At 40.4% G+C, this 27,463-nt stretch overlaps 1 protein-coding gene across 1 annotated transcript in view; it reads left to right on the plus strand.

Moving 5' to 3' along the window:
• LOC134208372 (irregular chiasm C-roughest protein-like) overlaps positions 1-27,463 on the plus strand; it is a 62,327-nt gene that overhangs the window by 16,058 nt on the left and 18,806 nt on the right. Inside the window, exons 6-8 of the mRNA XM_062684361.1 lie at positions 4,288-4,424; positions 4,589-4,821; positions 4,890-5,194. Of these exons, the coding sequence (XP_062540345.1) occupies positions 4,288-4,424; positions 4,589-4,821; positions 4,890-5,194 (675 nt within the window). The remainder of the gene's footprint in view (positions 1-4,287; positions 4,425-4,588; positions 4,822-4,889; positions 5,195-27,463) is intronic.

Consider the following 27,463-nt stretch of genomic DNA (forward strand, 5'->3'; position numbering starts at 1 on the left):
GGGGTTTGATCCCACGAAACCAGTACACTAGACAGGTGTTTTCCCTACTAAGCTACGAAGGACCTCCGTCGTCCTCCGCAGCTTAGCGGGTACTGATGACACCAAATTCACAGCACCGGGCATGTAGCCGAACTCTCGCAATACATTCTCAGAACTAACTCTCTCATATATGTTTTTGTACAATGCCAACCACGTAGGATGAGTATTTAGTATTATCTGGCTCCTACTCACTTGCTTCTTCACCAACGGCGCTCGATGAAGTAGGGTTGTGTGAGATTGTGCCAGCTGGTCGTCAGATCCCAACCCGACCACATAAGCGAAGAGAGATCGCCTTTCGAGTTCAGTACATTCAAAGTTAATTGCCTATGTTCCGGGTATTGAGCCACCCGGAGAGGAAATTAATTACTATGTCTGGAACTCGATTATGCATATGCACAACATGTGATAGATTAAGTTCGGAAAAGGTATTGGAGGAAAACATCTACCTTCCGTCCTTCCCAGTTATTCTTCAATAATTGCATCCGTTACGGAGGTTGATCCACTGACCTTGACTCTATGGAGTTCGTAGACTACCTGGAGCCCACGACAACAACAAGAACTACATGGAATACAAACATATACCAAGAAGGGGTCACGCAACTTGTTTATTCTTCGATAACTGCCTCCATTACGGAGATTGTTCCGAAGACCTTGACTGCATGGAGTTCGTAGACTACCTGGAACTCACGGCAACAACAAAAACTACATGAAAAACATACATATGCCAAGAAGGGGTCACAAAACATGTTTAATCATCAATAACTGCCTCCATTACGGAGGTTGATTCACCGACCTTGAATCTATGAAGTTCATAGACTACCTAGAGCCTACGACAACAACAAGAACTACTTAGTATACAAACATATGCCAAGAAGGGGTCACACAACTTGTTTATTCTTCAATAACTGCCTCCATTACGGAGATTGATTCGAGACCTTGACTGTGTGGAGTTCGTAGACTACCTGGAACTCCCGACAATAACAGGACTTACTTGGAATACAAACATATACCAAGAAGGGTCATGCACCTTGTTTATTCTCGGATAACTGCCTCCATCACGGAGATTGATCCGAAGACCTTGACTGTATGGAGTTCGTAGACTACCTGGAACTCACGACAACAACAAGAACTACATGAAAAACAGATATATATATATCAAGAAGGGGTCACACAACTTGTTTATTCTTCATTAACTGCCTCCATTACGGAGGTTGATCCACAGACCTTGAATTGATGGAGTTTGTAGACTACCTGGAACCAATGACAACAACAAGAACTACTTGGAATACAACCAAATACCAAGAAGGGGTCACACAACTTGTTTATTCTTCAATAACTGCCTCCGTTACTGAGGTTGATCCACAGATCTTGACTCTATGGAGTTTGTAGACTACCTGGAGCCCACGACAACAACAAGAACTACCTAGAATACAAACATAAACCAAAAAGGGGTCACGCAACTTCGTTAACTACCTCCATTACGGAGATTGATTAGAAGACCTTGACTGCATGGAGTTCGTAGACTACCTGGAACTCACGACAACAACAAAAACTACATGAAAAACATACATATGCCAAGAAGGGGTCACAAAACATGTTTAATCATCAATAACTGCCTCCATTACGGAGGTTGATTCACCGACCTTGAATCTATGAAGTTCATAGACTACCTAGAGCCTACGACAACAACAAGAACTACTTAGTATACAAACATATGCCAAGAAGGGGTCACACAACTTGTTTATTCTTCAATAACTGCCTCCATTACGGAGATTGATTCGAGACCTTGACTGTGTGGAGTTCGTAGACTACCTGGAACTCACGACAACAACAGGAACTACTTGGAATACAAACATATACCAAGAAGGGGTCATGCACCTTGTTTATTCTCGGATAACTGCCTCCATCACGAAGATTGATCCGAAGACCTTGACTGTATGGAGTTCGTAGACTACCTGGAACTCACGACAACAACAAGAACTACATGAAAAACAGATATATATATATCAAGAAGGGGTCACACAACTTGTTTATTCTTCATTAACTGCCTCCATTACGGAGGTTGATCCACAGACCTTGAATTTATGGAGTTTGTAGACTACCTGGAACCAATGACAACAACAAGAACTACTTGGAATACATCCAAATACCAAGAAGGGGTCACACAACTTGTTTATTCTTCAATAACTGCCTCCGTTACTGAGGTTGATCCACAGATCTTGACTCTATGGAGTTTGTAGACTACCTGGAGCCCACGACAACAACAAGAACTACCTAGAATACAAACATAAACCAAAAAGGGGTCACGCAACTTCGTTAACCACCTCCATTACGGAGATTGATTAGAAGACCTTGACTGTATGGAGTTCGTAGACTACCTGGAATCAACACAGCAACAAGAACTACTTGGAATGCAAACATGTTTTGAGAAAAGGTCATTGGATGACCCGGAACATATACTGTGAAAGCATTATATGCTAAGCATCAAAAGAGCATGTACCGTTTTTGAATTTACACGATAGACCTTTGATTACGTTAGCAGACCATAAGATCTAATTCCAGGGATTTTTTGGATGACTTAGGCCTTACTCCAGGGGTTTTTGGAGACCCAGAATATATCCTGTGAACTCCGACTATTCTAAGAAGCGCAATGAGCATGTAATATATTTGAAACTGGTTGATAGTCCTTCGGTTACGTGTGTAGACTCTTAAGCCTTACTTCAAAGATTTCTTGAATAACCATGGACAAAAGCTGTAAACCTTGACAATGGGCAAAAAGTATATGAGTTTCTGTTTCCAAAACTGTCAAAATTATCTAAATCGGTTGAAAATTGTTAAAGTTATGAAAATATCAATTTATGGGAACACGGGTACCCTGTCGGCCATCCACGTGGTAAAAAAAATCAGATGCCCCTCCCCACGTCCCTCCTCACTGTATCAACGTGATTTTCTCACAGATGCTACATTTTATGGAGTTCTTAGATGTCACCGAGTTTCAGCTTTCAGCTATGAAAATTCATTGAAATATCATCACTTGAATTTGAAAAAGGAACACGGGTACCCCGTCGGCCGCATAAGGGTTAACTAAAATACATCATCGCCTCCATGCACCTATTTCAATAATATCACAAAAAGTTAATCCTATGCCTGTACCTATATCAATAACACCATTTCCAACAGAAAATACGCATACTATTACTCGTGTGTATACGTAACGATATGTTAACAGTGATGCCGAATTCTTCAATGTTTCAAAATATTATCAGCAATAAATGACAAAATTACAGTTTTTGTTACAGTTTTCTATCCGTATACGTTAAATTTTATGATCATCATAAATTATCTTTTTGATACACCTTATTTTACAAACAAAACTGTTGAATTTCATAATGAAGATGCATGCAAGCATTCATGAAGCAAAAATGTAGGTTGGCAACCCTTAAGAATACTGCAAGGCATGTAAACAGTTTGGAATATGGACAAGGATATTTAAGAAGTTGTGAATGTTGAACCTATATCAAACAAAAGGAAATTACGTTGTTTTTTTTTTACATAATTTAATCAATTGTGAAAGTGGAATCTACTTTATATGTTGTGAAGTGAATTTCAACAGAATGAATTTGCTTTATCTGGAAATTGAGTGAAAAACAGTGCGGTAAAAAGATATGCATCTGCTAGTAATAGTTCCGCAGCGCATCGAATCCGCAGCTAAAAGGTAGGAAAATGGAAATAAATGTGATTCCTTATTTTGTTTTTATTAATGTGGATCTCGTGAGCTAATACATTTCTGGAAATGAATCTCAAATAGTATTCCGATATTTAAAGAATGTATTCCAATCATTATTGTGAACATTTGGTGAGAGATATTGTGATAAAATTGATTTTCAATTTGGTTTATCGACGGCTGTGATGAATATACGGGCTGTTATTAATATGGGAACATTTTCCCTATGCTTAAGACAACGACCGATGAAAATCACTACACAGCATTGCTTAGAAGGTTGTTCCATTAGCTGAATTTTTCTCTCCGTTGATTGGAAAATCAGCAAAGGCATCCCATGAACCCTATCGCTTGTTTGTCCAACAAATATCCTCCAATACCAATCAGCACCAGCTTTTGATTGCTTCGAACGATTGTAATTTGCATACATATAGTCAAATCCAATTTTCAATTCATGTTTTCCGTCTTCATCCCACACAAAATTCTACTTCCTCGTATGACGCCACCTCGTTCCACCGCACGAGCAGAAAATATTTTATTACCAGTCATCATTTTCGGTTCTCTCGGCGGACTGACACTTTTAATCATCATCATCATAGCGGCAATGTGCTTCTGGGGCAGAAAGAACAAAAAAGTGCTTCCACCGGCGGATGTGATACCGAAGGTAAGACCTTCTGCCTTTCGGATACATGCATGCATGTAGTCTCGGGCAGGAAAATTTTATTTTATCCTCTCCAGAGTGGAATTTAATTTCCTTCTTGTTCACCTCACCTCACCATATGATCTATCGTTTTTTTTATTTTGCCAACGTTGACAAAAATGCTACAGCATCACATCTCGGGCAAGGATGGCAAGGAATTGGTCCGTCCAGCGTCGAACGTTAGTGACCTGAAAATAGATCGTGATAATGAATTTATGGAAACCAGCCTCGGTCCAGACGGGATGACCACTCAAGTGAATGTGGTTCTCGGATCGGGCACAACAATTGCCAATCACACCAAAAGTGGAACGATGACGGGAGAAGCCACCGGCAAGGGTTTGAAAATATCGAGCGACTACCGGTAAGATGCAAAAATGTGCAAAATTGGTTTCAATTACTTATGTTGTGCTCTGCTTCCGTTTCGGTTAGGTACTCGGGCGATTTTTCCGACAGCCTGTGCCCACTTCCTGGGGCCGGAGCCGGGAAAACTGGCAATGGCTACGTACCTTATGTGGATTATGCTCGTGATTACAGCCCACCAGCAGCTGCACATCTTATGCAATTCCGAACGAGCACGAGCAGCTCCAATATCAGTAATAGTTTAAGTAACCATTCCGGTAACCACAATAGCGGCCCGATGACGTTGGGTCGACATCGTAAATCCGAATTGAAACCGGACGCTGGATTAGCCAGCATTCAAGGAAGCCTCACTTCGCTGCCAAATGGAATAATTAGTAAGTATCATTTGGCTCTCAACATATTTCATATTGTGGTGCTCGATAGAAGTCCTGTGAAAACGGAACAGCTGTTTGTGTAGCGGATAAATGTTACTACAGCTTAGTCCACGTCAATTAGTACCGCAAGGAGCTTTGTGCATTGGAAATCGACTAGTAATGGACTGTGTGACATCTGACTTGATACTCATTGTACTGATCGTTACTAGTGCCAAAATTCGACATTCTGTCTGAATGTTTGCATCTTCCTCAGCATATTTGGGGTTTTCTAGAGAACATACTCTTTTAAGTTTTGCCGAATGGAATCTTCTTCCGTAAGTGCAGTGAAAAAATGGAAAAAGGAGTCTTTTATTTAAATTTAATGTACATATAAGCATTATCCTCAAGTTACTCTTTATCATGTAATAAATGGCGTAATCTTAATATGCTATAAATTGGAGAAATATAACCTTTTGAGCTCATTGGACAGTTGGGGAAAAACAAATTAATAATGATTACTAGGAAAATTTGATAAATTGAGAAAATTCGGGATATGGAGTAAAATTAGCATGCCATCAAATATAGAGTAGAGTGGGGCAAGAGTGCGCGTGGGGTAAGAGTACGTTTTCGATTTTTTGAAGTAATAAAAAATGATAAACTAGCAGCACTGCATCAGTTTGACAGGTATTCTGGCCAACTATTGTCATGTGTAATTGTGAACGATTTGAATAAACAACAAGGAAGATATGGAGTTAGATAATTTTTTGGTCATTTTGCTAAAAATAATTGTGTTTTCGCAACTAGTATTTCATTACCATATATACGTTCAATCAGGTGAACATTATACCATTCCGATAACCTACTGTATAGAGTACTTTATGGTGCAGAACACCAACCCGGTTGGTTTTCCAAGAAGTCAGAACCATCACTTGAATAAATTTTGGGACTGTGGGGTAAAAGTACGCAGGAACGGGTGGGGCAAGAGTACGCATGTGAATCTTCAAGTTCTGATGTCAAACCCGTATCTCCGGCCGAAATAAGACTATTTCCAAAGCGTAACGATCCACAACTAAGAAAAAAGGGACAGAAATCAAAAATTATCACAAGTTTTAAGGATAAGTTGAAGTAATTTGGTGCAAGAAAGGACTTAGCGAACAAATCATAGAAGCGAAATAATGAAATTGTATTAGGACGTGTTGTACACCTAAACATAGTACTAAAACACAATTTTATCTAAATGATAATTTCATTTAATCAAAAGAAACGTCCATAAATCACGCAACGCTTAGCTGGGAGGAGTTGCGAGATGTTTGATGATCCATATAATTTTTAGGGGATTCACATAAAAAGTGTAAGATAGGGGGAGGGGTGATGTAATAGCCAAATTTTACGTTACGTGATTGGTGGACTTCCTTAAAGGAAAAATCTTTTTTTTACGCCACGCGAAACCTTATATATTTTTGCATCTCTTCTAAAGTTTTTTGTATATAAAAAAAACATGGTTTTTCGTATGAAAGTGCACATTTCTAGGACCCCCTCCCCCTTTAACAGTTACGTAATCCTTAAATATTCCCTAATTTATGTTCATTAAACATCAATTAAATGTTATTCACTTATATTTGTGCTAATATATACTACACCCGATTCTGTTTTTACACGGTTTTTTTTACACAGTCGTGTAAAAAATATCCCATACAAAATTTTTGCAAAGTTGCTCCATTTTCCATGATTCGTCGAGAAATCATTAAACTTTTTTGACACGGATTTTCAAATTTTGAACTGATTTTTTTATTACACGGAACGTGTAAAAAAAGAATCGGGTGTATAAGCTCATGATGCGAACTCTTACCCCACCCGATGCGTACTCTTACCCCACCGGTGGGGTAAGAGTGCGTTTTTCACTTGTCTTGCAATAAGGGTTCTACTAAAACGAATTTCAATAATTTTCCCCCTGGATAACATACAGGAAGAGTATATGAATCATCGACATTGATTTGATATGCAGAAGCTTGCTTCATAATGGCCACATGATCGATTGAAAACTAAGTGCGTACTCTTGCCCCACTCTACTCTATTATATTAACAATATGGTTCACTTCGAACTTTTCCATACAACGAAATGGCGAACCATTTGCCGGTGATAACAACATCATCTAGCGAGCGAAGCGGAATCTAAACATTTTTTATTCTTGCTTATTCTAGCAAACCTTCCTGCCATCTTACAGTGACAGTCATGCAGTAGAAAAGATGACATTCGACAGTGAAGGGATGTCCATACTTTTCTGAATAAATCGATCATCAAATGATCGATTTTTTTATTCGTGATATAGAGAAAAATAAATTGTGCACCGACTGCTCCAACAGTAGAAGCGGTTACGAGGAAATACTAGCTGCGCATTAGAAAATTAATTGCAGGCATTAGCTAGTTCTACAAGGTTTTTTATCCACAGTTTCCTGTATCCAGGTGCTAACGTACATGCGCTGAAAGCGACATTTAGTAACCGCCAGAAATTTCATGACGAAAGCATCACATGCGGGTTTTCTTAACAGTTCCAACTTTTCTCGAAAAAAGTATTTGATGTTAGTTAAGTGGAAAGCATCCACCACTTCACCTACCAAATATTTTTGATAAAGTTATTTAATATTAATAACATAATTAATATATTAATGTATTTAATCGAAATATTGATAGCAAAACGAGTAGTCCTAGTGGGTTACTGAACCTTTCATTGAAATGCATCAATATTATTTTGAATTTGAATTTCAATTTTATATCTAGATTTGCAAAATTAGTTTGGGTCCACGATTTCGCCGAAAGCAAAATTAATGAAAATTAGACGAGCTTTTCTCTACATCTCCTGCAGTGGTTTAACAGATTGACAAGATTGTCATAGGCTTAGCAGCTTCCTGATCTTCAGTTAGTGGTCCAAAATTGTCGGCGACGTCGTCATCGACGTCAATTTGCGACACATATATTATTTCAATAATGTACCAAGTTAAACAACACCGAAAATATCACAGACATATTTTTTAGTTTTGGTAGAAATCTTAGCCAATATACCGTGGGGCATTGAAATCCGTACACTTAAACACCTTAGTATATGAAAAAGTCATTAGAAAATAGGAATCGAATGCAAATAAAACATTTGTCATTGACACAGGAGCATGAAGGCTTCTACTTTTGAAGTGTTTCGCATTTACTCATTAAAAACTACGAAAAACATGATAAAATAATGAATGAAATCAACTACTCCTGACTCGAAATCCGTCCACCGTCGACGGATTTCGAATCAAAGGAACAAAATCCGTACAGCTATTTTTCAACTAAATATTTAAATTGAAGCAGTCTGATTGACTAAACTACCACTGTAAATAGTTCGATACGTATCTTGAGAAGCGATCCCTTCGATTTGTATTCCGCTTATCTTTTGTAATGATTCGCAATTAGCAATTAAAACACATTTACTTTCGGTGCAATTATGCTCTACCGTGGTGCATCGAAACCCGTACATTTAAGCACTTCAGTATATGTAAAAATCTCTAGAAAATACAAATCGAATGCAAATAGAACGTTCGTCATTGATCTAACTGCACGAGGGCCTCTATTTTTTGTGTGCTCCACTGTATTGCATTGAAAGTAATGAAAAATATGATAAAAATACGAACAAAATCAACACCTTCTGATTCGAAATCCGTCCACCGTGGACGGACTTCGAATCATAGGATCATAATCCGTACAGCTATTTTCTAACAAAATATTTAAATTAAAGAAGACCAATTGATCAAACTAACACTGTGAATAGCACAATACGCACCTTGAGAAGCGATTCCTTTGGTATTTATGCTGCTGATCTTACTCTATTGATTGCAAATTGCAATTTAAACACACTCACTTTCGGTACCATTGCGTCCAACACGCGAACAAAATGGCACCTGAAACTTCGCGTTTGCGGGGTGCTGATATGTTTTTTAATTATATTATTTTAATTTCAGAGCCTACTATCCATTTCAATGGCCAAAAAGCTTACTGTCAAGCATAAGATCAAAATAAGATAAATGATTTATAAATTAATTCCCTTAAACCCCCTTTATTTTATTGATTTCTCACGAAGTGGACGGATTCGGTGCTGTACGGATTTCGGTCCCCCACGGTACTGGAAAACAAAATGGCGGCAAAAACTCCGCGTTTGGTGGGTGGCGATTTATTTTTGATTTTTGTTGGTTTAATTTCAAAGCCTTCTTTCCATTTCTATTTCCATTTCAAAAGCTTACTGCCAAGTATCTGAACAGGAAAAGTTAAATTATTTCTACATTAATTACCTTTAACCCCCTTTAATTTATTGATATATCATGAGGTGGACGGATTTCGGTGCTGTACGGATTTCAAGAAACAAGCTTTGCGTGAATCTGTAGGCTAAGCAGTTTAGTATGAACCGTTATTCTTATAATCAAACACACTAGTAAACCAAGTAGTAAAAGCAAAGAAAATAAGCACGAGACAGAGCAGAAGCGCATGCTTATTTGTCCCATTTTTAAGGTGATACGGGAAGCACGAACAATCATCAAATCGTCATCATTTGCTCATTGAATGCTTAATTTTTTTCTACAACAAATATGGTTTTGAAAAAGTATCACCGGCGCGTGCTTACTACATGCTGATATACATTTACAGTTACACCAAACAACTGAAAACTGGAATACGCCGCTCCACAGTTGCGAGGTTACAATGCTAGAAAGAGACATAAGATAGGAAAAATAACATATATTAGCACAAGTCGGACCGATTTGGTTACTGCAACTCAAATGTAACCGAATTTAGTTGTATATAGATTGCAGAAACTTCTTTAAAACATGTGTGTTGAAAGGGACAAAAGTTCGAAAGTGACAAAATGTCGAAAAGGGCAAAAGATCAAAAGGGGAAAAAGTTCTAAATGGACAAGAAACTAAAACAAATAGAAATAATCTTGCACAATACCAGTTTCACTAAACTTGCAAAATCAACTTTTTTTTACCTCTAACAAAACCATCTACATATATATTCATAAGTTTGATAGGTCGCAAAAGCAAAAATATTTTCCCTGAAGTTATAAAGAAATACATCTATGCTCAAACATTATAGCTAATTTAATCAGTTCATTATCGTAACAACTTACAAAAAACGTCTCTCACGGTACCGTGAATGTTTACATTGATGATAAGTCAGTGATTATTTTTATTTTGTTATGGATTCCATGAATTACAATATTGTTCTATAGTAATTACTCTTTTTAAAATTGCTCATTCTTTAACGTTTCGTTTGATAATATTTTTACAGTCAATTTATTCCTATTAAATCACCCTTCTGCAAATTCCTTGGGAATGCATCAACTTGTTCTTCATCCACGTTTTTTGTCTCTTTTGACCTTTTGTTTCTTTCGACCTATTGTCCTTTAGACCTTCTGTCCTTTTAAAGCTTTTGTCCTTTCGGCCTTTTCTCTTTTCGTCTTTTTGTCTTTCGACCTTTCGACCTTTTGTTATAGATTCAACGCCAACAGTTCAGATTTTTCCGTTTACAATCGTTTGGGGTGCTGATAACCGACCACTTTTTTTATAAACGGAATAATATCAACATTCAACAAAACTATAAAATAAAATCTGGGAGATAAAATTAATCAAATTTCTTCACCAGGTATTAGCTTATTCATATAGGCTTCCATTGGTATTCAAAAATCACCACTTCGTTCATTCGGGCGAAACCGACCACCCTCCCCTAATATAAAACTTATTCGCCAGCGATTGTTGTCAATCATCGATCGATTTTGAAGGAATGCATCACGCCTGCGCCTGAGTTTTTCATGCTAAATCGCATCGTTTCACTAATTTTTTATTCTTTTTGATCGGCAAATAAGTTCAACAAAATAGTTTGACTAAAGACAACAATCGCCGTTCCAAAAATCAATGGCAGAATCAATTACCATTTGAAAAACTCAAAGGTGCAGCCCAATCGGGTTGTACGCAAAGGTGACGTAGGACTACGTAGCTATTCGAAATTGATAGTATTTGCCATAATAATTTTGTCGTTTTATTTACATAGAGCAAACTGCTCGGAGGCCAACTGAATCAAGAAATCGAATAGTTGTTCCCAGTTGGATGGACTTTGAGTCTCTAACCGTGAAATTACCATGACTTATTGGCCGCTGAAGCCACTCGACTGGCTTTCAGTCGGGGACATCACAATCCTTACTTTGCCACGAACGCTTACATCGCGGGCGAAGACCAAACGTTGCATATAAATATATTTGTGTTTGGTTTCACGCCACTTCTGATTCTGCTTATTTCTCCTTTATTTCGACCATTTTTGAGGATGGTGTCCCCCAAAAAGGTCTATATGCATACAAAAGAAGGTTGATCCGACAATCCGATATGAACTTTCTTTAAAGTGCAAAACACAATCGTAACTAGTAAATTTGATAGCGCGGTGGAGGGAGATGATGCAATTAATTTGAACGGGAGGAATCACTAACAGCAACCAAGCTACCACGCTAAACCCGATGCCGCCGAAACAATCTATTTTCGCCATTAACTCTTTCTTTCCATAAAATACTGGTCCTGAGAAGAACCAATTTTCTTTTCCCAATGCGTCTTTCCAATAAGTAACTGCATCCAAACGCTTGACAGCACCTTGCGTTGAAATTGTCCGACCGCCTTCGTGCTGCTGTGTCCGCTCTGCTGCATCGAATGTCGAACCGAATCCCGATCAAAACGGCTCGCGTGCCACTTTTTTTTGACTTAAATTCGTTTATTTTTCAATTTTTGTATAGTACAGTATTTTAAAAACAATTCAAGTGGTTGGCCACAAGGCCCTTCAACTTTAGTCTCTTTTTGCCTTTCTCGTACAACTAAGTTGTACCGAAAGGCTATCATTTCACTCCAAATTCGAACTTTTGATAAAAGTCCCGGAGACCCATAGTGTTATATACCATTCGACTCAGCTCGATGAGCTGAACAAATGTCTGTCTGTCCGTGTGTGTGTGTGTGTGTATGTGTGTGTGTGTGTGTGTGCACAAAATGCCATAAAAAACATTAGCCAAATTTTCACATAGAAACTCTTAACCGATTTTCTTGCAACAAGTTGCATCCGACAGAGACTAAAACGCTGTTGATCACTATTGGATTTCATAATAATTGCAAATTGCAAAAAATAGAAAATATTAAAACAGTGATGAGACATAGTCACATAGAACAATAATGTGTTATGAAAAATGCCTTGCATCTATGAATATTTTATCCGTGGCTTCCCATTAAGAGTTTCATCGCACTATAAAGATGCTCGTGTTGCACGCATTTAGGCGTAAGTATGCTCTTCGTTCAGTTTCATAGTACTATGAAATTGTCCGAAAGTCAAAATTCGAACATAGGAAATTCGAGAAACTTTTGGCAGCGCCATCTGTCGTCTACTAGTGTAAATTTTCTATCATAACATTAGACGGTGTAACTGTTTTGCCTTTCTTGTACATCATCGAGGTGTAAGCGTAAAGGCTACATTTATTACCTTTTTGCGCGAGAAATGCACTATCACCGTTAGGTGGATTAATCTGGGTTTTTAAGGTTATTTTCAATAAAATTTCAAAAGATTATCTAGCTTGATTTACCATATCATCCTTTAGGAGGAATTGATTATTTCAGAAATTTGATAACCTAACTACTATGTACACTAATATTTACAATAAAATTTGTTAACCTAGATTGGAACTAGCGCCCTAAGCGCTTGTTGGTCCGAGTGCAAGCAACGGACCCTAAACTTTTCTTTACACTCACCAAAGCGTTCATCTTCTTCTTCTTCTTCAATGGCTCTACATTCCAACTGGAACTTGGCCTAGCTTTTCAACTTAGTATTCTATTAGCATTTCCTCAGTTATTAATTGAAAGCTTTTCTATGCCCGCCATTGCATGAGTATGTATCTTGTGTGGCAAGTACAAAGGATACACTATGCCCAGGGTGTCGAGAATGTTTCCAACCCGAAAACATCCTAGACCGGACCGAGAATCGAACTCGCCATCTCCGGATTGGCAATCCTACGCCTTTGCTCGCAAGGCTACTGGAGCGTTCATGTAAGGTTTTTATTCCGGCCAGACGGTGGACCTCGGATGTTCTTGTCCTGGGAGGGGTGTTGAGGATCATCCTCAGGAATTTGTTTTGGACCCGTTGAAGTTTGAGGTGGTGGGTTTTAGCGCAGCTCTCCCAGACCGGCATGCCATATTCGATCACAGGGAGGATGATTTGCTTGTAGACAGCAAGCTTATTTTTCAGGGACAATGACGACCGGCGGTTGATCAAAGGGTACAGTAGTTTCAACAAGACGTTACACTTTGTCACCGTTTTGTCAACCTGTTGCCTGAAAATAAGCTTGCTGTCGAGGGTCAAGCCAAGGTAGTCGGCCTCATTGGCCCATTCCACAGTCGTGCCATTGAGGATGATTTTACAGTCCCCAGGCGGAACAAGTTTAGGGGATTTGGAGTGGGGTAAAATGATGACCTGGGTGTTCGCCGCGTTGATACAGATCTTCCAGCTGGTGAGGTACTCTGTCAGGGCATCCAGGCCTCGTTGGAGTTTTGCCACTAGCGCTCTGATCACTCTACCGTTGTAGACGATGGATGTGTCATCTGCGAACAGAGACAGAATGCCGCCTTCTGGAGGTTCTGGCATGTCGGAGGTGAACAGATTGAAAAGCAGGGGCCGAGGATACTGCCCTGGGAACGCCTGCGACGATGTTGTGCGCATTGGAACTCGCTCCGCTGATTGAGACCCGGAATGTCCTTGCCGACAGGTAATTGTTGATGATTTTCACCAGGTAGCTGGGAAGATTGTAGCGTTGTAGTTTGTACACCAGGCCATCATGCCATACATTGTCAAATGCCTTCTCGACATCGAGTAAGGCCATGGCGGATGTTTTCGAGACAAGCTTGTCCCGTCTGAGGACGTTGGTAACTAAGGTCAGTTGGTGCACGGTTGACCGACCGCGTCGGAAACCAAACTGTTCCTCGAGCAAGATGTTGAGATTTTCGGCAGACTCAAGTAACCGGTGATGAATAGCTTTTTCGAATAGCTTGGATAACCCTGAGAGAAGGCTGATGGGTCGATAACTTTTGGGGGAGGAAGGATCCTTCCCAGGCTTCCGGATGGGGATGACTTTCGCTGACTTCCAGGACGATGGGAAGTAGCTGAGCCGGAGACACTGATTAAAGATCAGCGAGAGGTGCTCAAAGAACAGAGCACTCATGTGTTTGAGCTCGAGATTCAGGATGCTGTCGAAGCCTGGGGCCTTCATGTTCTTCGACGATTTGATATAGGCCGTCAATTCGTCGGCTGAGATCTCCAACTCCTCCGAGAAGTCGTTGGGAATCAAATGGATGTTGTTAGCATGCTCGTTGACGGCTGCTTCGTGTGGACTGACGATGTTCTGCCCAAGATTGTGTGAGCTGACGAAGTGACGACCTATTTCAGCGACCTTCTCTGCAGGAGTTATCAAGCGATCCTTAGAGCCATTATTGTCTAGTGGGATCAAAGGTGGAATGGGCCGAGGCTTGGATTTTAGAATTTTGGTCATTTTCCAGAACGGCTTAGCATAATCTGGGAGAGTGCGGATCTTATTCGAGAAATCGTTATTTTTGAGGTCCACCATTCTGGCCTTGATCATTTTTGTGATTCGATTGCAGCGCGCCTTAAGCTCAGGCAGTCCAGTACGCTGAAACTGCCTGCGAGTGACATTCCGCAATCGAATCAAATCTTTGGTGAGTGTATCGATGTTTAAGGAGTTGCTTACCTGCCGAGCCGTCGGTACGTGTTGCTCTCGGGCCGCCGTGATCGCCTCCTCGATAGCGCACAGCTGGCGGTCGATACTTTCCGGCGTCTCCGAACGCACCTCGTAGTCGACGGTGTTATCGACGCACTGCTGGAAACGCTGCCAGTTCACTCGGTGGTAGTTCCGCCGTAACTGCTGGTGCCGATTGACCGAGGAGCCCAGTTCCGCCACCACCGGATAGTGATCCGAACTGAGCTCCTGGTATACAACCGGCTGCGAGACGTGGTCACTCAGGTTTGTTACGTAGAGGTCGTGCGTTGCGTGGACACCGGACCGACTCAGCCGAGTGGGGGAATCCGGGCTCAGGATCGTGTAGTGGCCTTCCTCCATGTCGTTGCTCCAGATGGTGCCGTTTCGATTGCCGCGACTGTTGCCCCAGGCTTGATGTTTGGCATTCAAGTCGCCGGCAATGATATACTGGCCTTGCCTCCGCGTCAGCTTGACGATGTCCCCCGAAGGGCAGCCGATGATCCATCGCCGGCTTTGGCTTGCGTTGGACAGTACGCCGCGATGAGCGCGATTGTGCCGACCGAAGTGGTGATTTCGACACCGATGGCCTCGATGACACTGAGCTGGAAGCTTGGAAGCAGACGACAGTTGATGTTGTAGCGAAGAGCGATGGCCACACCACCTCCCCTGGTCGGCCGGTCGAGTCGCACGATGCGGAAGTCCGGGATGTTGATGTTCACCTCCGGTTTTAGGTGCGTTTCGGTGATGAACGCCACGTCTATTTCCTTCTCCTCAAGGAAATCCTTCAGCTCGATTGTTTTGCTCTTTAGCGAGCAAGCGTTCCAGTTGACCAGGCCCACCCTAGCAGCCATTTTCAATGATGAACATGCCAAGTGTGAAGACCTGGTCGAATCGGGTTTTGCAGCCGCGCAGTCGAGTGGCGAGCTGCGCGAAGATCGGCATCAGTTGCTCCGGAGTGTACAGCGGGGCAGATTCTTCCGGTGGGACGGCTTCGTTCTCCGACTGCCGACGGAACCCAGGAGGAGGAAGCGGGGGCCATTCGCTGGTGGATGGTGCCGACGATGCTGGTGGATGGTGCCGACGATGCTGGAGCTTGGACCGATGCAGCTGCCGCTGCCAGTCGCTTGTGCGGCTGTAGCGGTGGGAGTATTGGAATCACACGACGGGGAGCCGGGATAACTGGAAAGTTCACCTCGTTGATTACAGGAACACGGTTCTTCTTCGGAATGGTCCTGGTGGAAGCCTTCTTCCGGATTTCCAGGAACTCGGCTCGCTTTGGGCAGCCCTTTGTGGTGGCCCGATGTTTGTCGCCACAGTTGGCGCACTTGGGATCGGCCACCTCCATTTTGTCGCACTCGTCAGTCGGATGGGGTTCGCCACACTTGTTGCAGCGCGGCTTCATGCGGCAGTTTCTGGTGCCGTGCCCGAAATTGAAGCAGTTGGTGCATTGCGTGACATCGCGGTGCACTGGCCGATATCGCTTCCAGTCAACGACGGTGTAATTTATAACGCCAACCAGCTTCAGGTCCTTCCAGGTAGTGGAGCCGTGCTCCAGATGGATTAGGTAAAGCTGGTCGCGATATTTCCTCGCCTTGTCGTGACGAGCGATCTTGTGGACGGCTACTGGCTTCAGTCCGCAACTTTCAAGCTCTGCTTGGAGCTCTTCCTCCTTCATGTCGTGAAGTCCTCGCAGCAAAGCCTTGAGCGGCTTCGTGCCGGGGTGGTCATGAGTGTAATACTCATACTTGTGGACCTCGAGGAACTCCACGACGGATTGATGATGGTCCCTGTTGGCCGGCATCACTTTCACGCCCTCGCTTTCAGCCCCTTAGCGATCAGCTGGCGAATTTTTGGGCGTAAATCCGGCGGATCGCCCTTCACAAACACGGGCGGGCACTTCTCCTTCCGCTCCGGTTGCACCTGCGATTGCTGCTTCTTCCTCTTTTTCGGCGGATTGCCGGCGTCATCAAGCGGCAACGGCGAGAACACGTTGCTCTGCAAAAGCTGCTTGGAGGGGTTACCCGCGCCTCCAAGAGCAGTGCGCTTAGGCACTTTTCCAGCGACCGAATCGGCCACCGAGTCTCCCATGACGGGTCCGGGAGAAAATAACGCCAACGCGACAAGCGAAAACGTAAACAGCGAAAGAACGAGAAAAAACACTTCGAAAAAATGCGCGAGCAAAAAACACGTCCGTACGTGTTGCTGTCTCGAACTGGAATCGGCTCGCGCGCGCCGAACAGCAGCTTTCTTGTATTTAATAAATTAAGCCCGTTAGCCCCGCCCCTTTGTGATCTGATATGGGTGTAAATAAAATGTACACTCATAACGATTAATGAAGGGGCGGGGCTAATGGAATTACTTCATTAGATATAAGAAAGGTGCTTTTCGACGCGCGCTAGCCATTTTGATCGGGATCGCAGCAGACAACGGACCTTTCGGAGAATGACAAATTCTAAGAATCTTATGAAATTTTCTCGCAAGATTCTGAATTTGGTTATGAGCTGTTGGTTATCTGAGATGCGTGAAGAGTAACAACATAAATTCGACTCAAGACGAAGTTTTTTCATATTTACCAAACATTATCTCTTGGCATCTGTCTGTCCGAGCGACGTTCACCGATGAGTGGTTGCTGTAGATAGTTTCCACAGAGGTGGCGCCTTCATTGATTTTATGCAAAAGTAGGTTGATCCTACTATCCGAAATAAACTTTCTTTCAAGTACAAAACTCAATCGTAAATAGCGAATTTGATAGCGCGCCAGAGGGAGATGATGCAGTAAATTTGAATGGATGGAATCACTAACAGCAACCAAGGTACCACGCCAAACCCGATGCCACCGAAACAGTCCATTTTCGCAATTAACTCTTTCCATAAAATGTTGGTCCTGAGAAGAACCAATTTTCTTTTCCCAATGCGCCTTCTGTCCAATAACTAACTGCATCCAATCGCTTGTCGACACCTTGCGTTGCAACTGTCCGACCGCCACTCGATGACTTTTGCTAAGTCTCCAAAAGTTGAAATAAATTTTCTGCATTGCCACCCACTCAGTGCTGCTGTGTCCGCTCCGCTGCTTTGAATGTCGAACCGCTCTCTGTGGAATCCCGATCAAAATGGCTCGCGTTAGCCCCGCCCCTTTGTGATCTGATATGGGTGTAAATATAATGTGCACTCAACGAATAATGAAGGGGCGGAGCTAATGGAATTACTTCATTAGATATAAGAAAGCTGCTTTTCGGCGCGCGCGAGCCATTTCGATCGAGATTCCGCAGACAACGGACCGTTCGAAGAATGACAAATTCTAAGAATGCTATGAAATTTTCTCGATTCTGAATTTGGTTATGAGATGTAGTTTATCTTAGATGCGTATTGATGCGAAGAACGACAACAGTTTCTTCAGAGTTTCTTCATATTGCAAAACATTAGCTTTCGGCATCTGTCTGTCCGAGCGACGTTCACCGATGGGTGGTTGCTTTAGAAAGTTTCCACTGAGGTGGCGTCTTCATTGATTTTATACAAAAGAAGGTTGATCCGACTATCCGAAATAAACTTTTTTTCAAAGTGCAAAACTCAATCGTAAATAGCGAATTTGATAGCGCGTCGGAGGGAGATGATGTAGTGAATTTGAATGGATGGAATCACTAACAGCAACCAAACTACCACGCCAAACCCGATACCACCGAAACAGTCCATTTTCGCAACTAACTCTTTCTTTTCGTAAAATGTTGGTCCTGAGAAGAACCAATTTTCTTTTCCCAATGTTCCTTTCCAACTAACTGACACCACAATTTGTAATAAATTTTCAGCATCGGCACTGGCGGTGCGGGATCGCCACAGTGCTATTTTTATGGTCAACCTTTTCTGAAATTCTGGTTCGTTGAGGTTGAATGATCTGCAGCAACACATCGAGTACCATCACCAATGCGATGGATTTCCTTTGAAAATGTCATTAGCGCCTCCGTGATGCTGTGTCCGCTCCGCTGCGATCGCTTTGATGCGTCTGCCATGCGTAAAATCTTGTTCAAACTGAGGATTAGATCCAAACCCGCAAGTGATTGATTTTTGATGTCTGTGTTAGTGATGCATGTACGTGATTGGTTAGTTTACCTATTTCTAAACTATTTATCAATTATCGATAATAAATAGTTAAAAATCAGTATTTTCAAATAAATACAAAGAAGCGTTGACTCATCCTTGATCGAATGGTTCAAAAAAATTGAAAATCCATCGAGAAACGGCTTAGATATTAAAGTTTAAAGTCTATCATATTTTCGTGACGGTCCCCGATTTTCGCAATCGTAAAGTGTACCCCAATATAGAAAACACAGACGTAGTCCTACGTCAAAAAGTTCCTAGCATTGTTCTATGTTAGAACGTCAATTCACTGTTTTCAACGAAGGAGAACAAAAGAAAACCTACGATTCCATGAGTTTTTAGGAACTGATTCTGAGATACATGAGTTTTAAGATTTTGGGCTTTCCCAACACTGAGTGCTTGATGTTGAGAGGCATACCGTCGTTTTTATCTGTTAAATAAAACCTGCTAATCTTTGTTTTGAAACTTTTACCGTGAGCTCTTAGAAGACAAAATGTGTATGAAAACCAGAAATAACGCAAATTAATGGAAAACTAGGTTTTTTCAGAGAGTGATTATACAATTAAGCCCATGATGGATTTCAAATTCACAACTTGTTTTGGGAGTCCATTCCCAAAAGTAGAAACCTGACGTAATCGGTTCTATACCAATCGCCCGAAAACCATTCGCCCGAAACCCATTCGCCCGAATGCCAAAGGCCCGAAAGAGCCAAACGCCCGAATGCCATTCGCACGAATAGGTCATTCGCCCGAATGGGCCAAACGTCCGAATGAGCCAAACGCCCGAAAGCCCTTGAAATGAAAAAAAAAATCTGTTTGATATTTTTATAGTATATATTATCATATTTAAAAGAATCATTACAACATAAGTCTTAGGTGATAGGAAACTTAGGAACTAATTAACACAAGCGCGATTCCCGTCAAAAAGCTCAACCACTCACCTCGCTTGTATGACGCAACGAGCCCTTCTAAATTTATGTTTTTCTCGATTGTTTTTTATGCTTCTTTGCTATCGTCTGGGACTGAAGCGATCGTAAAATATCAGTGCTAGCTATTCGTTCTTCTAGCTGGAATTGCTTTACAACACTGTAGAAGGGAGGATTACCCTGTTCTAGCAGCGAAACCCATTTGTTATGCCATCCTTCAATGTGGTTGGAGGTCCGTGGAATATTTTGCGTCATTCTTCCATGAACTGACCATAATGAAGGCGGAAATAGAGGACCTCGACTGTTTTTTTTTTTGCTTTTTGTTTGGCGACCATTGACGTAAAACTCACTTACATAGTTAAAAAAATCACAGAGAGGCTCTGGGATCGTTTTTTGCAATTCTTGAAATGCATTTGGAATCTCTTGACTCGGCAAGAATGCCAAAGCAACAATTTTCTTATACGCAAGTTGGATAGTGAAATCTTTGGAATAAATGGAATAAATCGACTTCAGCTTAAGGTGTGTTAGTTTTCTGAAGAAACTTTGGTTTAGGTGAAAAAAGCAACCGTGGAGATTGATTTCCAGGGAAAATTTTTTTAACAGCATTTATTTCTGCTATTTCGAAATCCAATAGAATATGCTCCGGCTCAAGTTCGCATTGGTATTTCTCCGCAATTTCTTCCAGCGCACTGAAAGCTGATTCGTAGTCTCTCTCATTCTTCTTCGGTAGCAACCAGTGGTGCGAATTCTCAATCTCAGTGACTGAAATTTGTTGGATATTGATACCATTCCCTCTTCACACTCACTTCCTAGCAGTGAAAACTGAAAATGGTTAGCAGCAACAATCAAAGATAAAGTAAACAAAAGACCTTTCTTCTCATTGCACACGCAGCCCGCATTGACAGTCTATTCAGTTCACTCGCTGCTGTGTGAATGCGACGGCCGTATATACATGCATGGGTGAATACTATCACTTGAAAGTCAATGACAGGAAATTTGTGCCGAATGATCATCAGCTTCAGCCCGCTGTTGACAAACCGAGTTTGCTAAACTCGCTAAACTACTCCTGCTTTGTCGTTCTGACTGAAAGGCACCGTCATAGGCAAAGAGGAGCAGAGAAAAATACAAAACAAAAGAATTACACTCAGCAGGCATTGTTGATAAATTGCACCACTGGTAGCAACATATAAACCAAAGGAACAAAGCGTCTATGATTTTCTTCACCTACACTTCCATGTATCGTGAAAATTTGAGAAAAGTGTTGTGGAGCCGTGATAAAAGTTCCGTCCATAATCCAAATTTCTGATTTCGACAGCACTTTTATGTGTTGTGCCGAAACAAACAAGAGGATCTTACCATCATCGCAATCAACTACAGACTGCAAGAAGAGCTCTCCATCCATTTACTTTATAGCGTTCGTCGATATGATCGAAATCATTACATTTCAGTGGCTCTGGTGGCATATCACGACGTCGCCGACGATGTATTATGTGGCGTTGGGCAGATTTGCTGATCAACGATTGAACCTTTAAAAAGAATAATCAATTTACATAAGCTAATAGCTTTCAATCAATATTTCCCTTCTTAATTTCACATGCTGTTCTTTCTGATAGTTTTAAACTAAGAATAAAATCTAGAAGAACCTAAATAAGAAGGAAAAATTATCAATAATCGGAAATTTTGATAGTCACCTCAGGTTGTGTTGATTCCGATACAGCTCTGATAACTTTATCAGGTTTGTCTCTGCACTTCGCCGCTCGTTGAGAGAGTTTGGTTCGGTATCGAACAGAATGGATTTCCAGCGCATTTGGTTCGTGGTTGTGGGTTCCCGATACAGATATTACTTCAGCTCCTTTGGAATTCCTGATGATTGCTCTTCCTGAACAAGCTTTCCGACCTCTTGGATTTCTTCTCAAAGTGCATTCCCAGTAGGTGGCGTCGTGTGACTGATAGATAAATTATTAGGAATAACATTCGATGACAAAATGAATATAAATCCTACCTTTTTATTCATATTGTACAAAAATCCACAATGCGCAAGTTTATTAGATCCAGTGGAAGTTCGGATCAGAGAGAAATTCTTCCTTTTATCAATCGCTTTCGACCGACATTCAATTTGATGGCTTACTGGTGCTGTTGATAACAACGATTCGCGGGAACTCACGGTAGTTGCTGAAGATGTTGAGCTTATTTTGCGTTCCTTTGCAGGTCGCGGAATTCTCGTAGATTCTTTAGTGAGAGATGATGATGAGCATGTTTCAAATGGTAATGATGATGACAACGATTCCGATGATATCCTCAAAGTCCGTTTGCGGTTCACTCGCGTTTTCAAATGTGATGATGATGCTTTAGGAGGTGTATTTCCGGAAGCACATGATGACACGGCAGACGATGAAGCTCGTTTTCGATTAACTCGGGATTTATGTTGCGAAGTTGACGGTAATAGATGGGTTTCATCTGATGTACATGATGAAGAAGATGTTCTCAAAAGCTGTTTACGGATCACGCGTGGTCGAGGTTGCGGTGACGCCAATGACGAAGACGTTGAATTTCTTCCACTTGCACTTCGAAAATCCAGTTCTTTGCTGGTAGCTTCACTTGAATCGGATTCACAGTACGACATTATGTTCGCAAGGGATTAAGCACGTCGATGGCAACAGACAGAATGACTGACGATCTACGAGCAGAATCTCCTTTTATAGCTAGATACATTTTGAATATATTTGTTGCTCATGTCCAGTCAAGTCATTGTTATAATATTAAATTCACCATTACATTATATACTTTGAATCACACAATCAAATTTCAAGGTTACTGCAAAACAATAGTGAGGTACACGATTCTATACCTAATAGAAATAACCGGTCATATTTTCAAGGTAATGCATTTCATTTCTTTTCAAACACACTCTTTAGTAAGATCATATCAGTAGCAAAGCACTCGTCAAGTGAATACCAAAGTGAAAATGGTGAACATACTATAAGAATTAAGTATCATTTATCGATCAAGCAATACCTTCAGTAACCCTATGTTTGTGTTTCAGGATATTTGCGGATCTGCTTACACTTGGCCTTCGTACATCAAACGGATTTCGGTGTCCAGTACTCTTAATTATAATGAACGTTTGAAATTGACCAGTTTTTTCTATGTCAATGGATTGCGTGATCCAGAAGGGTGGATGAGTTTCATTATGTACCTTCGTTTAGAAGGTACAAACGAGAGATTTTTTCATTATTCAACTATTTTGAATTAGAAACCACGCAGTGTCGCTATTTTGCGTATTGCACCAGTCACAAGAGATATGAATTAGGCATAAGAGAGCGATAGGAACATGTATTTTATGTAAAATCAGTTCATACTGGCTTATTCGGGCGTTTGGCTCATTCGGGCGAATGGCACATTCGGGCGAATGGCTTTCGGGTGAATGGCATTCGGGCGAATGGGTTTCGGGCGAATGGTTTTCGGGCGATTGGTATAGAACCGACGTAATCATATTTGTGCAGTGCTGAAATTGAAGTGAATTGTTCAGCATAAAAAGTAAATAAAAAATTTATCACTGTTCCATTGTTATGCGCTCAGCTCGTGCTCTTGAAAAAAAATATTGGAAAAGCACATGGTTTCCAAGATGGGCGGATTTTGGCTTTGGTGTATATTTACATTGAACAGTGTCGATAGAGTTGGGTCTTACGGTTGTTCTTAAAATTACATACCCAGCCCCACGGACCAAACTATGTTTGAATAAAAAACAATTTAAAATATAATTTCCAATTCTATTATTTACAGCGTGTGACGATGTTTGACGTACTAATCAAATTAAGGTAAAACATATGGGTTCAAGAGCCAAAATTATTCTCATTATTATGCATTAATTACTGAAGAATATAACTTCTGTTCTAAAATTGTTTGATGAAGCAGCATACTCATATTTAAATTGCATAAAAATTAACAAAACCACAGACCGAACCAGTTTACCTTAAGCATTACATTTTTAAAAGCATTTCGTATAGCCTTTCGTATATTGTGGAAATACATTTTAATTTGATATTCCTTGATTATTGTTTTAATAGGGCCAAAAATAGTGTGGTATCCTACACTGCTATATATAATAGTAAATTTGATTCATTCATTAATGAATTACTGTCACATTCTATATGAATTTGAGTGCGGTTGTGTTGGTTTTTTCATGGCTGTTGTATATTGTCGTAACAAGCTCGTAATCTGAACTAAATGCTCGTAAGGTCAATATAAATAGCAAAAATGCATGAATGAACTCCAGTACGATATGTATATAAAAGTGTTACTTCCCAAAACGCATCTAAAATTTTTAAATTAAAACCAAAAAATCAATAAATGTGTCGCAGCCAAACGAGCTGCAGAATTGGCCTGATATAGGATCAAAACTGGCAAACAGTAAAAAAGTGTGAGAACAGAGAGCGAGTGTAATGCGAGATGGTTATAACCGGTACCATTCCGTTGGATACAGTTCAACGAGCAACATCAAATTTATTATACGTATTAGCAAAAACATGTCTACCACAATTCTGCTACAACATTCAATTTTCCGTTGGAATTCGATTAACTTTAATCGATTATGTGCACAAAATAACATCAGGCATCCCTATAGATAGTGGAATATATAGATGAGCGAAGATAAATCCTCTGTCTCCAAACGAACTGTCAAACGTGTCTCCAAACGAGCATGACGTCACGATTTCAATGGAAACGTTAAGGACTGTGACGTCATATGCGCGTGTGCACGGGCAAAAAAATCGACTCAGCCATGCTTTCGCTCATCTATACACCGAAAAAATTCTTTATATTGAATATATTTGTCGCACACATAAATTTTTGTAATTTGGCGACCCACATGTATGCAATTTGTACCCACACATAAATTCAATAACTGCATATTAGAGACCACACATACATTTTATTTGATTATAGATTATATTTGTACTTCGCGTGGAGAGTGGTTATGTGTGCACTAATTAGAATCATGAATTAAATTAATGGATTTTTGCCAATAAAAATGTGTGGAATTTTTGTAGTGTAGATTCTACTATCTATAGGCATCCCTATTTTTTGTGATGACATTTTGAAGTGTGTATGTAAATAGCGATCCTCATATTTTGGGTAGTTTCGTTTCAGTGTGTATCGATCCTTTTGGGCACGGATGGCACCACATACGGTGTCGCCAAAATTTCGTGAGAGTGAATCATATTGGTAATATAGTATATTTGATGCCATCATCGAAAAAAAATTTCGTGGAATTTAAATTCGAACATATTTCCCAGGGAAGTCGGACTTTCCGTGGCAATTAACACAAATTCTGTGGCCACATTCACAAATTTATCTTTTTCAAAGAAATTTTCGTATAGGGTCTGTTCACAAATTACGTAACGCAAAAATCCGAGTTTTTGACCCCCTCCCTCCCCCTCGTAACAAAAAGTAACATTTTTGGCACCCCCTCCCTCCCCCATGTAACGCGTAACTGGGAAAAATTGGAGGCAGATTTTTTTACCTTCTCTGAAGCATTTGGGTTTTGGTATTTTTTTAACACTGTTTAGAATAGGGACGGCACATGATCAAAAATCAAGGATATCAAGAATGCAGCTAGTAGAAACGAAAATAGAATTTGCGATCATAACCATTAATATAGTTTTACAGTTCCGTGGTGTCGAGAAATATAATATTCGCTTGGTATTTTTACGCATATCACTCCCGCTATGTCAGCATGCTTGATTTCGATGATGACTAATATACGATAACGATAAACAGCAATTAGGGAGCGGGACCATTTGGGCAGCACCCCCTATTCCCGTCCGCAACGTTAATAACTCGACCGCGTTCCAACCAAATGGCTTGATTTTCTGTACATCACTAGATATCGACAGAAACTAATCATGTACTAAGAAACAAGTAATTTGGTTGTAATGCGCTCGAGTAGTGAACGTTGTTGACGGGAATAGGGGGTGCTGCCCAAATGGTTCTCTACCCTACTTCAATCAGTGATTAAAAAAAAAGACATTGAAAAAAAGACAAAAAAAATATTCGCGTTATGCATAACATTTGGTGATACCCACCCCCTCCCCCACCTTTTAGTGTAACAAAGTATAACGCAAGTTGGACCTCCCCCCTCCCCCTAGAAGCGTTACGTAATTTGTGAACAAACCCATAGTAGAAAATTTTATATTTTAAGCAAAGCAACTTAACTCAACAAACAGTTCAGTGTTAAAATCCTTAGATTAATAACATCATCATGATCCAGAAATCCAAATTTATTTTTATCTGATTTTCCATTTCTATTTTATTTATTGTCCAGTCGTGTAAGTTATAAAGCTTTTTGACAATTACTTCCTCCGATTTGGCAAACTGTACAAAAATAAATAATTATAAACCGATGCAGCCTTTCTTGAAACTTGCTTAAAATTGCATTGCGAATAATATTGAGGGAAGATTACCACACATATCAGGGCATAGGTATTTTATGGTTCCATGGATAGTAACATCGCCAGTAAGTAAGGGTGTACTTATCAAGGACTAAAGCCCCCCACGCAATAAGTGGAACGTCGATGGAAACGATAGATTTGACAATTAGCCTATATATTTTCTGTCAAATTTTCCGTTTAAGTTGCCGTTTCGCTGAATTGCGTTTGGGGCTTAAGAAGTATTCCAATTGTGAGATTCGATTCCTGTACATCAAATGTATATTAAATTACAATTAAATACTAATGCATAATTTTCAGGATAGTTCTAAAAATGTTGTTTTTGTAATTGTCTATTTGCAATGAATTCTCAGATTTAATCCAAGATTTTTTATGCAGATCACACATTTTTTAGAATTTTTTTCTAAAACACAGATGGTTTTCAAAAAATATGTGGCAACACTGGTTGAAATTCGAAATCAATCCAGTTCGATCAAGCAGCACGATCGGTTGTGTTTTTGGCTACCCAGCCAGTGGTAAAGTAAAGTTTGTTTGTATTTGTTTGTTCCGCTTCATTTTCGCTGCTCGCGATTCAGCAGCATCGTGGTTCATCGCGCTGCAATTGTACATTTTCTGAAGGTGATAACAAATCAAACGGTGTCGAAAGAAGATTTGTTTGAGGACGCGGAAAAGCCTCGTGCTGAAAAAAAAACTCATTTTTCATAGCCATCCTAGGAAATAAGAAACTAGTGAGAAAGCTGTTAAACATTGGAGTGTAAAAACCTATAAATAGAAAACTAGTCGCTAGGAGAAATGTAAATAGTAAATTAGCAGTGAAGAAAAGTGTAAGTAAAACATGAAGTTAGAAAAGTGTAAACAAAATCATAAAAACAAAATAAGCCGTAAGTAGTAATATAAGAAAGTGTGAACAGTTGGAAAAGTAAGTATAAATATTGGGATAAGAACTGTAAATAATGGTAAAATAAATCCTCATGGAATCCAAAACAGAAAGCGCTTTCGTTTTCAAGGGCAGCCCA

The sequence above is a fragment of the Armigeres subalbatus genome, chromosome 1 (genome assembly GCF_024139115.2).
Source record: "Armigeres subalbatus isolate Guangzhou_Male chromosome 1, GZ_Asu_2, whole genome shotgun sequence".
NCBI lineage: Eukaryota > Metazoa > Arthropoda > Insecta > Diptera > Culicidae > Armigeres > Armigeres subalbatus.